The sequence below is a fragment of the Cygnus olor genome, chromosome 8 (genome assembly GCF_009769625.2).
Source record: "Cygnus olor isolate bCygOlo1 chromosome 8, bCygOlo1.pri.v2, whole genome shotgun sequence".
Classification (NCBI taxonomy): domain Eukaryota; kingdom Metazoa; phylum Chordata; class Aves; order Anseriformes; family Anatidae; genus Cygnus; species Cygnus olor.
Genome location: NC_049176.1, coordinates 27,542,716 through 27,558,765, shown reverse-complemented (window position 1 = coordinate 27,558,765; position 16,050 = coordinate 27,542,716). Strand labels below are relative to the sequence as shown.

The 16,050-nt window shown below is 63.7% G+C and overlaps 2 protein-coding genes across 2 annotated transcripts; both read right to left on the bottom strand.

The window, feature by feature from the left end:
• Positions 1-159: 159 nt before the first annotated feature.
• TMEM205 (transmembrane protein 205) lies at positions 160-1,129 on the bottom strand. Its single transcript, XM_040565752.1, has 3 exons — positions 927-1,129; positions 588-852; positions 160-502 (listed from the first exon to the last, which is right to left on the bottom strand). The coding sequence occupies exons 1-3, from the start codon at positions 1,054-1,056 to the stop codon at positions 160-162; spliced, it is 738 nt and encodes a 245-aa protein (XP_040421686.1). The 5' UTR covers positions 1,057-1,129.
• Positions 1,130-2,031: 902 nt separating this feature from the next.
• On the bottom strand, positions 2,032-15,136 carry ACOT11 (acyl-CoA thioesterase 11). The gene is given in 18 exon segments (XM_040566398.1): positions 2,032-2,932; positions 3,015-3,141; positions 3,212-3,343; positions 3,594-3,727; positions 3,814-3,897; positions 3,970-4,036; positions 4,165-4,220; positions 5,008-5,152; positions 5,230-5,349; positions 5,595-5,751; positions 5,848-5,983; positions 6,294-6,308; positions 6,310-6,396; positions 6,822-6,882; positions 8,755-8,824; positions 9,648-9,840; positions 11,354-11,426; positions 14,941-15,136. Coding segments are annotated over 18 exon segments (1,836 nt in total). The 5' UTR covers positions 14,964-15,136; the 3' UTR covers positions 2,032-2,776.
• Positions 15,137-16,050: the final 914 nt, after the last annotated feature.

Sequence of the window (16,050 nt, the reverse complement as noted above, 5' to 3'; positions counted from 1 at the left end):
CTCTCCAGGGCTGGCTTCAGACAGCTCGAACGAAAGTAAACAGCCGGGCGTTCTGTTTAGTTATTTCTAAATTGCTGCGCTGTGCGCAAACACAGTACAAGCATCTCTGAGGGTGGCGAAACTCCGAAACTCGGGGTCGCTTCGCAGTGGCAGAGAGGCTCACAAGGCGGAGAGGTGGGCGGCCAGGTAGTACAGGCTGAAGCCGTTGCAGGCGATGCAGCAGAGGTTGCAGAGGGCGGACGCGGCGCGGTAGAGGGCGAGCTGCCGGGCCAGCTGCCCGTAGCCGGGGTCGGAGGCGCGCAGCTCCCTGCAGGACTCGCCGGCGAACAGCCCGACCTCCTGCCCCAGGCCGCGGCCGCGCTCGATGCGGTGCATGTCCGCCGCGATGTCGGAGGTGGCCTGCCCGAACCACTGCGCGTTGAGCGCGGAGACGGCCACGCAGACGAAGAAGACGATGATCTGCAAGGGGAGCAACGCCCGCCGTGAAACGCGGTGGATTAAACTGCTCCCAAGCCCCTCTTAACAAGGCTCGCTGAAAGCTGGAGGGTAACTTTCTTTTAACCAAAGCCGCGTGTGGGCCTCATCACTGTCTGCAGAGCAGCCCCAGCAGAGCGGGACGAAGCGGGCCCCCGCAGGGGCAGGGCTTCGGGCTGCAGCCAGCTGGCCTTTTAAAGCAAGAGGCTACTACCTGGGTAGTTTCTTCCTCGCTGAGCAGCTCGCTGGGGTGGTACATGGCAAATAGGGTCAGGTTGAGGAACGCGCAGGTGGAGCCGATGTGGAAGTAGTAGGGGAAGAGCTCTCTCTGGATGAAGCCGTAGGTGTGGCGGGGGAGGCGGCTGCGCATCACCAGCCCTGCCGGGGGGGGGAGAGCAAATGGGTCCCGGGCACGGAGCCACGGCGAGGAGCGTGCGGGGACCCCAACCTACCCGCCACGAAGGTCACCCAGATCTGCATTCCCCAGAAGGTGGAGAGGAAAAGCAGGTGCAGCAGTTTCACCGCGTTGGAGGGCTCCGCGTTGGTCAGCGTCGTGCCCCGGCTGGGGCCGGGTCCCTCCATGTCAGCCAAGCCACCCGGGCTGCAAACCCGATCTCCAAACCCCTTATATCGTAGGTGCGGGGCACTGCGTCAGCACCCAGGCACTGCCTGGTTTGGGTGGACTTTCAGCAAAGTCCAGCCAAAGCCCGCTCTGACCCCTGGCAGCAAGCAGAGTCAATAGAAGGGGGAAAGAAAAAGCCTGGACGGATATCAAGTACCTGCCCACGCTGCGGGTATTAAAGAGGTACCTTCCTCGGGGAAAAGTCCCTGCTGGGGGAGTCCTGCTCCAGCTCCCCTCCAGCACCCCAAAACCCTACGCCGGCACCCGGCGAGGAAGGTGGCAGTGAAGGAGCTACCGGGAGCATTTGGGGACGAGCTGGAAATGCCACCCCCGGCACCCCAGGCCAAGGCTGATGGTGACCTCGCAGCAGTAAAAGCGCAGTGCTTCAGGAGGAGGAGAGGTGAGTTAAAGTTTAATGTTGTGGCAGAAGCATCGCTCCCTGCTCTTAATCCACCAGCTGCAATCCCTGGCGATAAGCAGAGCGGGTGGCTCGCATCCCGCTGATAAAGGGGCAGGATTGCCCCGAGTTGGGGGAGATAAGAAGTCTCTGTAAAAATTGAATGTCTGGTGCCGCGTCCGGCTCGACACGCCTTTATCTCGTGTGATAACAGGGCAGGGGGAGGCGGCAGCCTGGCTGAGGCCCTGCAGGGGATGGCCATGGGCTGAGATACGGCAGCGATAGGGCTGCGAGCACCTGGCCGGCGCCCCCAGGTTTATATGGGGGCAAAGCACCCTCCTGGGGACCGGGTACAGAGGCGATGGGCGGGGAGCAGCCGGGCACGAGCCCCCCCCGGCCCCATCCCCTGCGAGGAGCAGCGCGGAGCAGCCCCATGTCCGTGACCTGCTCCCCACGCCCCGCGCTCGATGGCTGGGCAGCAGCACCGCCGCCCCCAAGCAGATGCACAGGTCATTTTTTTTTTTTTTTTCCCTTTTAATGCACTTTTATTGCCGCTCCTTCCACATGCCCCCGCGGCCCCCGTTGGCAGCGGGACTGCAGGGCAGCCTGATGGGATTGGGATTTCAGCTCAGCGCAGGCATCCTGTCAGCACCTTGGGAGGAAAACACGAGTTTTTGGATGTGGGAGAGGCACAGCTCCAGCACGGAGGCACGGTGGCAGCCCAGCCTCTGCTTCCAGCTTGCCCAGAGCCGAGAAAACCTCAAAACCCTGCAAGAACATCCCATTTTCAACCCCGTGTGTCCATCGCCCTCTGCTCTGAGCAGGGATCCGAGGGGCAGCAGGGCCCCAGAGCCGTGTCTTGGCCCGGGATGTGCTGGGGGCAGCGGCACCTCCGTGTCTGTGCCCACCCCACCACTGTGAGAACGTTTCCCCATAAAGAAAGAGTTAAAAAAAAAAATCAGTTTGGGGAAGAGTTCGGATCCTACAAAGATTCAAGTAGCGTTAATCGAACTAGAAAATCAAGTCCTGTACAGCAGCTTATAAAATTAGAAAGAAAAAGAAAGAGAAAAAAAAAAGGCCAGGTGTGTGACATGTCAGTGCGAGGGCGACGCGTTCCCGTGACGCCCCTCTGTCCTTGTCCCTCCGACCTCGCTCGGGCCAAATTCCACGGGGAGGCAGGGCCCGAGCGCCCCGTCCCACCGCCGAGGTGCCCCTTCCTCCTTGCCAGCCCCCTGTCTGTCCGTCCGTCCGTCCATCAGCAGCCTCCAAGCCCCCCGGGCGGCCTAGAGGTCCCTGAGGCGCGCGATCAGGTCGTCCTTGTTCTTCAGCAGGAACCTCTCGCAGGCCTCGAAAGTGGCGCAGAAGCTGGAGGAGAGCCCCGCCACGTTGGTGGTGACGTAGGTGAGGTACCCCGGCGTCGCCTGGTTGTAGTAGGCCACCTGCGGCGTGCGGGAGGCGGGGAGTTAGGGCCGGGCACCGGGCCGGGGCCGGCGTGTGCGGGGCAGGGCTGCAGCGGCTCACCTTGCTCGTCTCCTCCGACTCGGGCCACACGCAGAAGCCGGAGCAGAGCGTCTCGCCCCGCGTGAAGCTGGCGCAGGCCAGGTGGGTGGGCAGCGTCACCGACCGAAAGGCCACCACGTAGGGGTCCCTGGGGAGGAGGGCAGGAGGTGAGATGGGCCACAGGGACGGCGACGGGGATGCAAACGGCCGCCGCTCACCCTTTGTCGCAGGGTTTCCGCCGGGACGCCAGGATGACGAAGTCCTGGGGCTTGTTCTCGTGGCTGAGCGTCTGGCTCACCACGTGGTAGATGGCGTCGTCCTCGTCCACCTGCTGGACCAGCTCGGCGCTCCTGCGGGGCAGGAGGGCGCCGGTCACACGTGGAGAGGCGGTGACGGGCTGCGCACCGACAGCCAGCCACGGGGGGACCCCAAATCCACGTTTCCTACGTGCAGCCACCAGCCCCGGGGATGGGGATGTGCGGTTCGAGGAGCGAGCACAGCTCCAACGTGAAACACGTGCTCCCAGGGAAACCCAAAGGGACATTCAGCCTCGAGGATGTGCTTTTAGGAAGGGGTCCCTTCCCGCCCCGCAGCGCTCACGCGTAGTGGCTGTCCCACTCGTGCCGGCGCCGCAGGTCAGAGAGCAGGGAGAAGGCCTGGCCGGCGGCGATGCAGACGGACATCTCGATGCGGAAGGACAGGAACTTGTCCTCCTCCAGCGTGTATATCCGCACCTGGGGGCACAGGGCAGGGCTGGGACGCACCCATGGCATGTCTCCATTTTGGGGGCAGCTCGAGGGGCCAGGGCAGGAGCCGGTACCTTTTCCTTTTCCCTGGCAAGCGCCCAGTTTGCTTTGGCTACGAGCGTCTTCAGCGCGGAGACGTTGTTGTAGCTCAGATAAACCTGCGGCAGGGCAGCACGTCAGGGGCTGGAGGTGCCCCAGGCAGGAGGCAGCACTGCCCGCAGGCTCCCTACCTTGTTGCTTTGGTCCCAGGGCACGGACAGAGGCACCTCGGTCTGCTTGCAGGACACGACGTATTTCCTGCAGGAGGGGAACCGTTCTCCTTACGGTGCGGCACAAACTGTGCCCGTGCTCCCCAGTGCTGGGGGGGTGGCATCTCCCAGCTGCCCGCTCTCCCCCCTCTGTCCCCACTTGTTTTTTCCACTCACCGGTCCAGCCGAATCTTTTTCCTAGCGCTGGCTTCCCTGTACCTCCTCTCTCCATCCTGATCAATGGGAAACGCACAGCAGGGTAAGAGGAAAGGGGGTAAAAATACAGCTTTTGGGGAAAACATTCAGTGGGGTGAAGCCCCACGCCTGCCGGAGGTTAACCGCAAAGCATTTTGGTGTGTTTGGAACCATTTTTGGAGCCCACCAGCTCATGTCCCTGCAGCCCCAGCAGCTGGGTTTTGGTAAATCCCGGCACACCCTGCCCTGACCTGGGATGTGTTGGGTTGGTGAAAGCAGGACAGAGAGAAATCCTGGCTTTAAGACCCCAAAACCAGGTGTGCAGGCACGGCTCAGCCCAGCACGAGGCTGTAGCTGTGTTGCTCACGCTGCGATTTACCCTGAGACACACGGATGTCTGCTTTGCTGCCGTGTTTGTGTGACATCCTTTCGAAAACATTTGGATCCGAGCAAATTATGGATTAGAATGCTTTGAAAGGTGAAAACAACCTGATAGGTTTTCATTCTTTCCCTTAAATTGCAGGAACATTGAGCTGAAACTTGCAGGCAACGTTCTGTGAAGACTTGCATGGCTAACGCGCTTCCACCTCTGCTCGGGCAGGCCTGCTACTCTATTAGCAGTTACACGGAGCTATCGATTTAATTCACCGCCGCTGAGCAATCTGATTTCCATCCCAACAAAACGCCGTTTGTTTTGCAGCAGATCAGAGCACACAAAACCATCGGAGACTTTCAGGGCTCGGCAGCTGCCTGCTGCTTCCCCAGGACCCGGAGCCGCTGTGATGGGGACAAATTTGGGGACAAATTGGGGGCTGCAGTCCTTACCCCCGGCTGGGGCACGACCATGGGCAGGGTGCGGGGCCGGCCCTCCTCATCCAGCACCACGAAGGTCATGAAGGCGCTGTTGATGTGTCTTCTGCTGACGGACATCTCCTGGCCGTACGCCTCAGCGCAGACCCCCACCTCCATGCTGGGCAGGGGGCAGAGAAGAGGTGAGGCACAGGGGGCCATGGGAGGGGATCCGGGGGTCCCGCTGCGGGCACCCACCTGTTTTTGAAGGCGTTGTTGACGATGGCTTTGAGCACCAGGCGGTCCCCGACCTGCGACGGTCCGCGGAAGTGGAACATCTCGATGGCGCGCAGCGTGGGGTGGGCATGGCACAGCCGGCTGCGGGGCGGGCGTTATCCCATGGGACCCGTGCCCCAGAACCCCATACGCCCCTTCCCAGCATGGTCAGAGCCGGGGGACCTGCACGTGCCATGAGCTCGCCCTTTCCCGCTGTGCTGCACCCCATGTGCCGACCCCGCCGGCGCTGTGCCCGGCCCCGTCCCTGCCACCCTGCCGGCTCCCAAGGGTCCCCAGCACCCAGCTGCAGCCCCCCCCCCCCCCAGCTGCCCACCCCCCACAGGCACCTGGCCGCGATGGTGGCCACGTTCTCCATCCAGGCCATGATCTGCCCGCCGAAGGTGTTGCCCTGGTGGTTGGCGTGCGGGGGCAGCACCAGCTCCACGCTCTCCACCCGCGTCTTCTCGGCCGGCACCACCACGCTGCCATCCCGCGTCTCCAGCTCTGCCGGGGGGGCACCAGGGGGCTCAGCGCCACGGCTGCCCCCGCGCCCAGCACCCCAATTCCCTCTGCTCCACCCCGGCAGGGGAAGCACTGTACCGGTCTCGCGGGGGCTGCGGGTGAGGAGGTCCTTGAGGGTGTCCTTGTGGACCAGCCGCATGCGGCGGCGCTCGGCGGCGATGCTGTGCTCGATCTTCTCCTCCTCCGTCTGCGGGGCCAGCGGCTTCAGCTTGACCTGGGCACGGGCGATGGATGGGGTGGGTGCCCTATGCGGGGCAGCACCCCAGCAACATCCCAAACCAAGCGCAGAGGAGCTGGGCAAACTCCTGCCAGCGTGGCTGGGCTGTGCTGTAGCTGGAGGGGCCAGAGAGGAACGTGGAGGACGTGCCATTGCTGCTGCCTCCAAGGCAGGCACCCTCCGTGCCATAGCCCCAGCACCCCAACGTGTACCCAAAACCACCGTGGATATGGGAGCAGCCCCGGTCCCTGCCGCAGAGGCTGGTTCCCTGCTGGCCGGGCGCGGGGGCTCGCTGAGCAGCGCTTACCTTGGTGCCGGGGGGGTCCATGGGCCACGAAGGTGGCGTAAGCCTTGCAGATGCTGCAGTGCTTCCCGCTGCACAGGTCCTCGTAGCTCACCTGGATGCCCACCTGGCAGGGGGCACAGCACAAGGGCCCCTGAGCCACGGGGGCGAGCGGCTGGGGGGTGAGCACGCAGGCACAGCACCACCGACACGGGGCACGGGGGTTGCAGAAGCACCCACGGGGGTTCCTCACCCCAAATATTCCCCCCACGGAAGGATGGGGGAGCCTGCATTTAAAGCAGGGCGTGAAGCGCAGAGATTTCCAGGATGTGTGGGATCCTGAAGCTGAGCAGGGAAGAGGAGGAGCGGTTTGGTGCCCGAGATCAGCGGGTGTTTATCAAAAAGCTGCATGGGATGAGGGGTAGAGCTGGAGCCCGGAGGGATGTGCGGGTATGGTGCATGCGGCTGCAGTGCACAGGAGGGTGCAGCTGTGGGGACAGCGAGGGTGCACAGGGCAGGCAGGGGGGAGAACAGGGTTTGCGCCATACGAACCTCCATGCTGGAGTTGAAGGCTCGGTTCACTTTGGCTTTGATGTTAACGACCTGCCCCACGCTGGAAAACACAGAGAGGGGAAGGAACAGAGAGGTGAGTGGAGGATGACATCCCACGGGTGTACAGCACCGAGCACCTCCCCGACGAGGCGTGTGAGTGCCAGCGGGCACGGGGACACCCCGCTGAGCTGAGGGACCCCACCAGCCTGCTGGTGTTCAGCCCGGCGGGGAGATGTCGCCCCCCACACAGCCATGTGCAAACAGGTGCCCAGGTTTGGGCACTCCCGAGGGGCTGCAGAGCTGCCCAGGGGTGTTGGCGAGGGGGGGACCATGCACCCCCCGCCTCGCGGGCACACGCGCTCCTGCCAGAGCAAACGGCTCCCTGTCCTCCTCCTGCCCCCGGTGTCCTCCTGTTTGGGGTCACGCGTGGGGACCCCCTTGGTTGGCAGCAGCCGGAGCGGCCCCAAAGCCGTGTGCGCCCCGAGCGCTCGCAGGGCCTGCAGTGACGGACACGCTGCGGTGCCGGGAGGTGGCAGAGGGCAGGATCCGTCCAGGGGCGTTTTGCCCTGTCTCGTGCCTGAAACACCTGCTGGCAGCAAACTGCTGGAGCAACCCTCCCAGCCCTCAGTAGGCTTCAGGGTAAACACAGAAACAGCTGCAGCCTAATGCACACCAGGCTGGGACTAAGCAAAATAAGCAAATGCAGCTCACTGGCATCAGCAAGAGGAAAAAGTCTTTAATAAGTGGTCAGGAATGCTCCTCATCCTCTAAAAGAGACCAATGCTGGAAAACGAAGTAGAAAAATGAGCCCTGTTACTGCCTCCGTAAGTTTGCACCATCAAGGGCTCAAAACCAGAAGCGGGGAGAGCCTCTCAACCTCCGCCGTCCCCACGCACGACTCCTGGCTGCGAGCAGCCCCGGGGGGCAGCCCCAGCCCCCGAAGCTCTGCGAGGTCACTCTGGCCGGAGCGGCGTGCCCGGGCGTTAGCGGGGTTAGGCCAGCAGCCCCGAGGCCGTGTCAGTGGGGTTAGTGCTCCCAACTCACGGCAGCGCTGCGTTATGCCGGCCGCTCCGGCTACTCTAGGGCTGCGAACGTCCGTACCAGACACCGCTCCTCGCGCGCTGCTGCCCGGGGGTGTTTATATACGTCTGGCTGGTGCGGAAAGAAAGAGCAAGATACGGGGCGGTTAGGGACGGAGGCAGGAACACAGGGCAGGGCTGGGGGATGCGGAGCACTCGGCATGCAGCTGGTTAGTGTTTAAGCAACAGACCCAGGCACGGAGGAGGACAAATGACAGACGCAACCTGCAGCTCCCCAAAGGTCTCTCAGGCTTCACGCAGCCCCACGTTACATCCCTGCCAGTATAACGCGGTGTTATGCCGCACCATGGGGCATGGGGCCTCATCCAGTTTGGCCACAAGGTCCCTTTGCTGCCTCCTCCCTGCTCGGCAGCGCGAGCACCCTGTCCAGCTCCATCCATCCTGCACGGCAGCACCCTGCCGTGCCACGTCCCCACGCCACGGTGCCGCGGCGGCAGCACACGGTCACGGCACGGGGCGGCTCGTCCTCACCCGTGCCAGCTGCCAGCAGTGGCTGTGAGGTGACAAAAGTGGGGGGTTAAAGCTTCCTGGGGGTGACGGTGAGACCTGGAGCAGGTTTCCCAGGTTTGGCCGGGTTCATGGATGCTTTATCACACTGCTTGCTCACATCCAGCCCTGCCACCGGCCAGGGGACAGAAGTGCCAAGAACCTGGCACCGTGCGTCTCCGCTCCGGCACAGCCACGGATCTGGCAGCAGGGTGCTGTAACACACCCAGGTGGGAAGCCGTTGGCACGGCGAGGCTCTGCCCAGCCTGGCCCCAGCTCGCCCGGCCGCGCTGCGGCATCAGGAGCACGCCCCGGCCACGGGAGCGGGCAGAAAGCAGCGCATTTACCTAATCGTGTGCTCAAAATAGATATCGTCCATCGAGGCGGTGACGCACGGGCAGCCGGCGTGTCTCTCGGCTGGAAAGGAAAAACAAACGGCGTCAGCAACCCGCAGCGGCGTGCTTTGCTCCTCTGCCTCGTGTCTGGAGGGGCGGGCACCTCCAAAGCCCTGCTCCTGCCTCTGCCCCTTTCCCCGCTGGCGGGCCGCGCAGCTGCTGGCAGCCTTTGGGGATTTGTGAATGTTTCGCCCAGGGTTTGCCCCGCGGGGTGGGCGTGCTGCAGCTCCCAGCCACATCGCTCTGCCTCGCTGGTGGTTGGGCCCCGGCCGCGGAGATGCGCAGCAGCTGATGGCAGCAGCACAAACATTTTAAAGCCACCCTGCCGGCTCGGCTTGCCCTCAGGACCAGAGAACCACCCCCAAACTGCAAAACTGCCCCGCTTCCCTGGCAGCCCTCTTGCTGCCCTGGCTCTGGCTGCACCCCGACTATGAAGCGGGAAGTGTCCGGGGGGGAAGCAGCTGCTGCATTTGATGTGGCCCCGCGAAGCCGCGTGCGCTGCAGAGCCAGCCTCCTCCCCCTCCGTCCTGCTCCTGGCCGCTCTCATTACTCAGCTCACTGGCAGCGTGCCCGGCCCGGCTGGCGTCAGCGCCGCCGCGGGCAGCGGGGCAGGGACGGGCACGCTGCCGCCTGCACGCAGCCCCGCATCTCCCAGCGCCCGGACCCTGCCCTCCGGCCCCGCTCACCCCGCAGGAGGATGCATCCGCTTGTCCCTTCTGCTCTCCATCACCCCGTGCTGCTCCAGGCGTCCTGGAACAGCCCGTTTGCCTCCCCACCCGGGGTGCCAGGGGCAAGCCGAGCTCTCCAAAACCCACCCGTGGGTTAAATGTGCTTGGGCACCTTACCCGAGAGGCAGGCGGCCGTGTCGATCCACTTGAGCAGCTGCCCGGCGCTGAGCTCGCCGCGGTGGTTGGTGTGGCAGGGCAGCACCAGCTGGCTCATCTGCACCTCCGTGGGGCTGCGGCCGCCCATGGCCCCCGGCGCCTCCTCACGCTCCCCCGGGTCCCGGCTGCACAGCGGCGGCGGCGAGGTCGAGCCCTGCGGCGGAGGGGCGAGATGCTGGCACGGGGCTGCGGGTCGTTAGCCCGGCCTCGTTAGGAACCGGGCATTACGGGGGCGCTGAGCCTTGGGAGTGTGACCCTCAAACCCTGCTGTTTGCCTTTCGCATCCCAAATTTTGGCTGCGTGAGGAGATCCGCCACCACAAAGGGCATCTTCTCCTTGGCTCCCTTTGCATAAACGGGAGAAAACCCCCTGGGACCGAGGACGCGTGCAAGCCCCTGCCCGGCGGAGCGGGATGCTTTGGGCACCAGGGACACCCAGCAGCCGATCGCTGGGGAGAAACGGATAAAAATGTTCTGAGTGCAACAGGGAGCAGGGCAACCAGGAGGAATTTTACAGACCTCAGCAAAAAGAAGAAGAAGAAAAAAAAAAGAGCTCTTTGGCTGCTTGGAGCGAGCTTCCAGGCCGTTCATCAGCACTGGTGCAGTGCACCCGGTCGCTTCCCCCCCCAAAAAAAAAACCCCAAGCCCACCAGCCGGGATCCTGGCCCCCCAGATCAGCCCCGTGCTGGAGCTGTGTTATCGGGGGAAAGGCGCCTTTGTCCGGGGTGGTGGAGGGCCAGGTCTGCTCCCCAGCAGCCTCCAGGCTCGCCCGGCACAGGGCTCGGCGCAGGGCGGTTTTGGAGAGCCTGGGATGGCCGCGGGGCCGTCAGGGGGGCGGATCAGGCCTCGATGGGCTGTGTTACACCGAGTGGGCTGCGTTACACAAGGGATGAACTCAGTTAGCCCCGTGAGCAATCGAGGAGACACGAGAGCCGTCTGGGCTTCATTACACCGCTTCCTTCCTCTTTATGCTCCAACCACGTCCCCCATTTATCGCCCCCGTTGCAAGATCCCAACGGCGGCAGCTCCTTCTCCCCTCGGCTCTCCCCCGCCGCCTTTGTAAACGTCTCGGAGCGAAGCCTTCCCTCCCATCCCGGGCTCGCCTCTCAGAATAGCATTTTTCCGCAGCCGCTCTAGCAGGAGACCTCTGTTTCCATAGCTACTGGTCCAAGACATCCCAGAAACGGCACAAAACCTCGGCTCAGCGGGGACGGCAGCGAAGGCGGCGAGCGAACCCTACGGGGAGGGGGCCCCGTCCCACGGGGACGTCGGCAGCCCCCGAACCCCCTCGCGAGCCCCCCCCCGGGCTGGTTTGCAGCATGCCAGGGCGCCCACCCGGGCAGCACGCAAGGACACGGCTATTTCTGGAAGCCGGCAGGCGCTGGGGAGCCAGCCAGCAAAGAGCTCCAAAGATTCCTGCAGCGAAGTGAGCAGCAAGCCTGGCCGGAGCGCCCTGTGTTTATTTCCCCCATGCTGGTCGCTTGGAAGTTTTTGGGAAGAAGCTGCCATGCCGTGTTATCCCCCCGGCCCCGCACTGCAGCTGGGGGTGCTCATGGGGACGGGTGTTGTGGGATGGGGAGCGGTGGCCACGGGGGGCAGGGAGCGTGCGGGGTGCTCGGCACAGCCACGCCGGGAGCGCCGGGGTTACGGGCACGGCACGCGGGGTACCTGGAGGCCATTGCAACAGAAGCTCAAGATGTCTTCAGGGACTATGTTCCCCTTGACCATTTTTAAAAGACACCTGGAAAGGAGAAGAGCGGGCTCGGGTTAAAAGAGGAACAGCAACCCGGGGGCTGGGGGCGCTGCCATAAAGGGGCTCCGGGGGCACCCGCGGCACCACCAGCGGTGCTGGAGCGCTCCTGGGGGGGATATGGGACACACAGGGCACCCTAGGCACGGCTCAGCCGCTTTGCATCGCCTAAATTCCTTGTTAGCCAAAGCACGGGGGCTCAGCCCTGCTGAGGACCTGCTGGCGTCTCCCCGTGGGGATGCAGCAGGGCTCGGCCGCGGCGGGGCTGTTTGCTCTCGGGGCTGGGCACTTTGTTTGGAAGGAGCCGGCTAAATCCGCGAGTGGGAGCAGAGGAGCAGAGCGGTGCGGGCAGGACGGAGGCTGCTGCCAGCAGCTTGTAAACAGACAAAAGGTGACGGAGGGGCTCGGCACCGGGCTCGGCACCGGGATCGGCACAGGGCTCGGCACAGGGCTCGGCACAGGGGTCAGCACTGGGCTTGGCATGGGGTTCGGCCGCACCGGCTCACCCAGGCACCAGGGATGCTCGCAGGGTGGTCCTGGCCTCACCCACGGCCACCAAGGAGGGATGGGGGAAGCTGGAGCCCAGCCCCGAACAGAAAATACGACATCCAGCAAGAGCAGAGAGGGCTCGGCCACCCTCACCCACCTGGTCCGGCCGTGTAGGGTCCGTCCCCGGCCAGCACCGCGGGGACAAGACATGGGAGCATGTTGGATGCTCGCAGCGGGGTGTCCCCCCCTCTCCCCTGCGCCCCACACCGACGTCCCTCCCTCCCCAGGCCGCCAGCCCCCCGCGATGCCCCAGCCGGGGGCTGCGGGACTTAAAACCGACAAGGGCAGAGCCTGGGCTCGCACCTGCCATTCCCCAAGGGTCAGGCCCGGCGCTCGCGGGTTTGCTGGAAAGCCTCCCGGCTATTTTGGAGCGCTGGGCTGAGCCCAGAGGCGGTGCCGGGCCGATCCCACAGCCGGTGACGCTCCGCTAATACTTTCCGTGTATCTCGCTGCCGCAGTCACAAGACGGCCGAGGTGTCCTTGGCAGCGGGACGGGCTCACACTGACAGCAGGGCAGCAAATGGGATGCTCCCGTCCCTGGCCACACCGCTGCTCCCGGCACAGAGCCCAGGGGCACGCCGAGCCCTGCTCCCCACCAAGGGCTCCCGGGGGTGGTTTATTGCAGGCAGAGGCGGTGGCAGTGGCCGGGGGTGGCCCCGACCCACCCCACAGCCGCGGTGGCCGACGCCAAGAACACACAGCTCACCGTGCCTTGGAAACCCAAAGCTGCTCCTGGCCCCGATCGCACCCTTCGTGTCACCTTGCTCGTTCCAGCGCTAGCAGGAAGGGAACCAAAAAATAAAAGAGCCACCTGCTTTGCATCCCCCGGCTGTTTGGGGCGCGGGCACACACCCGCCTTCCATGTACAGGGAAGGGAAGCGCACGGCCGCAGCGCTCCTGAGACCCGGAGCCGCCCGGATCGAGGGTATTTATAGGGTGAGAGGTTATCGAAAGTAAGCTTGCAAGTGTCTGTCCTCATTAAAACCTTCCGTCTTGCTCAGCTGTCAGATGGGGAAGGCTGTTGAGTGATGCAGCCCCTGGCTCACCATGGTAACGGGATGCATCGCCCCGGCGGTGCTGCTCTTCCTCTGTCACCCCTGGCGTGACCCACTTCTACCAAAAAAATAAAGTTTGCCTTGGAGAAAAAAAAAAAAAAAAAGCCTTCAAGCGGAATATTTCTCCTGCCTCCTGCCACGCTCAACTCCCGCGCCGCCAAAGAGGGGGGGGAGAGGCACAGAGACACAAATGGCCCCACAGATTTGGGGTGTGGGGCTGGGGAGAGGGGGGTGCCAAGCGCTGTGTGTCCACGAAGCCAGTCTGAGTTGAATAGTAGGGAAAAATAGTAGGGAGCAGTTGATAGTAGGGAAAATGGGGATGTTTGTTCATTTTCCACTCGCACAGAGGTCCCCAAGTCCTTGAGCCCCCAGGAGCATGGGTGAGCCACCCCCAAACAGTCCGGGGGTCCCCGGTGCTGTCCCCCTTGGGGTCTGGACAGGGCACGGTGCACGCGACAGACACATCTGTCCTCCCACCGGCTCAGAAACATCTTCCCCAGCTCCTAACCGAGATGTCCCTCGTCCGCCTTTGCTCTCCCACCTCCCCTCCATCCCCGCGGTGTGCCCTTACCCATCCCTGGGAATGCTTAAAGAAAAAAACGGGGGGAAGGAAAGTGGCGACACGAGTCCTCGGGGCGGGGGGCGGATTATCGGTGTGTAATTGAACAATATCCATGGTAACGAGCAAATCTGCACGCGTTAAAAAAAATTAACCTGACCTACTTTGGGAAATCCTGCCGCCTCGACTGGGCAGCGAGGGCCCCGTGCCGGAGAGGTGAGCTCCTGGCACGCTGCGAGAGCTTTTTTGGGACCGCATGTCATGTCTTCCCCAGGGGTTTCGTGGAGCAAAGCGAGGCGTCGGGCCAGGAAAGTGTAACCTGAGGGCCACGCGCGGTGGGGGCCGCGAGGACGGGTCTGTTTGCTGTAGGTTGTACACCAGCAGCCCGTGGAAAGCCTTCGCTGCTGCCAGAGCAGCTGGGGCCCCTTCATCCTCCTCCTCCTCCTCCCTCTGCTCCACTCCTGGGGGTGTCCGCAGCCCCCAGCCCCATCCCTGCCCATCCCCAGCCGTGGGGGCAATGGGGCTGCAGCTGCCCCGGCAGGGGGCCAAAGTCCCCTGGGTGCTTTGCAGGGGACAAAGGTCCCCAGCACCACTGCCGCCAGCCCCAGGAGGTAGCAGAGCTGCACATGAACCCTTGTAGGTGCCGCCAACATGGACAGGGACAAACGGCACGAGTGTGGGGACACCCGACAGCACTGCCCGGCACGTGGCCGGTGCCCACCTCCCTGCTCCTCACGGCTTTCCTGGGGAGAGGACCACCACGGCCGGGACCACTATGGCCAGGACCACCACGGCCAGGACCACCACGGTTGGGATCATGATGATTGGGACCACCACAGTTGGGACCACCACGGTCAAGAGCACCACAGTGTCATGCAGCCGCCCTATCCGTCCACCCACGCTACCCCAGCCGGCCCCGTAGCGGCCCCATGCCCACGATTCCCAAATATTTGCCCCTTTTGAAGCACAAGGAGTCCAATTCGCCCCCGGTGCCCCCACATCCCTGCCCGCACCCCCGGACAGCCCTGGGGCTCTTGGAAGCAGGCAGCTCGGGCTCGTGCAGCGTCTCCCTGCCAGCGTCCCCCTCCCCGCGCCCCGCGGCACGGCTCGGTGCAAAGCCCCGACACCAGCAGCCTGAAGGGCAAGGGGGCATCCACCAGGCGAGCGGGGCAAGGAGGGATTTCCCCCCCCCAGGCCCTCTCCCCGCAGCGCTGGCACTGCAGGCACTGCTCCAACGCCCGCCGTGAAAACCCCTTTGGGTGGCACAGGGCATCTCGCCCCGCTCGCGTGCCACCATCCCTCGTGTCCCCGTCCCCCCCCCGGGTGTCCCCTCTGCCCTCACCTCAGCCAGAAGAAGCTGAGCATTTGCAGCGCGGTGGAGCGGCGTGAGGAGGAAGAGGAAGACGAGGAGGAGGAGAAAGAGGAGGAGGAGAGCGAGGAGGAGGAGGAGAGGCGTCCGGACACCTGCGTGCAGCGCTGGGCTCGGCCAGCACCCGGGGTGCGGGTGTCGAGGCCAGTTCTACGCTGCCCTTGGGACGCAGCCAGCGCACACCCACTGCTTCCTTTTAAATAAGCGCTCAACTTTTCTTAAGGTAGCGCTTCGCAAAGCTTCCCTACCCAGGGAGGTGCCGGGGAGTGCCGTGCTCCGGCACAGGGTGCTGCGGGGCACGGCACCCGTCTCCCTGCGTCCTCCTTCCCCACGGCACCGTGTCCGAGCGGGCACGGGCACGGCACGCACCTGGAAGGACTCCTGCCCGCTGGCTTTCCCCCGCAGCCCCCGGAGCTTCTCCAATTTCCTCGGCCGCTCCCTGGCCCCGCTGCTTTTGAGGCAGATCTGGCTGGGATCATAAAAAAAAAAAGTTTCCAGAAACAAGGAAAAAAAATGCAAATTGCCGTGTTGCTGCGGTAGCCACGCAGCCTGTTAGCTTTTCGGGAGGTGTTGTTGTGTTTGCATTTTATTTATGTGCTTTGATAAGCAAACCTTTGGCCATCAGTGTACATGAGTTCGATCAAAGCCCCTCACAGGCACACCCAGCACTGGAAAGCCAGCGGTGAAATAATTAAACAAACTCAACAGGAAACAAGGCCTCGCTTTTTTTGGTAAATAAAAATCACGAGGCTTCAGAGCGGCCACCCCGGGGACAGCACGGGTGGTCCCAGTGGGTACCAAGCATCTGGACCTGATGCTGCGGGACGCAGCGGGGCCACACCGCAGCGCTGGGGCCTCAGCGACCCAAATTTAGACTGGAGGTGGGATGTCTGTCCCCTGCAGACACTTCAGGTGCTTGACCTGTGCTCCCGACAAAAGTTTCGAGGCCAGGTTCGGTGTTTTTCCCGTGCAATTAGAGCGTTGCCGTAATTACGGCCTGCAGCCATCGCACCAACTGGGTGCGTCCCCGCCGTGGCTCCCACCTCCGAGCCCGCACGCGCGCGAGCTTCTCGCTCCCCGTCC

What these genes read in the sequence shown, in the direction of transcription:
- TMEM205 (XM_040565752.1), bottom strand. Translation starts at nt 1,056, where the DNA reads ATGGAGGGACCCGGCCCCAGCCGGGGCACGACGCTGACCAACGCGGAG. An exon ending in CTGGGTGACCTTCGTGGCGG is followed by an intron (nt 853 to 926) that starts GTAGGTTGGGGT and finishes CCCCCCCGGCAG; the next exon opens with GGCTGGTGATGCGCAGCCGC. An exon ending in CTGGGGCTGCTCTGCAGACA is followed by an intron (nt 503 to 587) that starts GTGATGAGGCCC and finishes GCTTGGGAGCAG; the next exon opens with TTTAATCCACCGCGTTTCAC.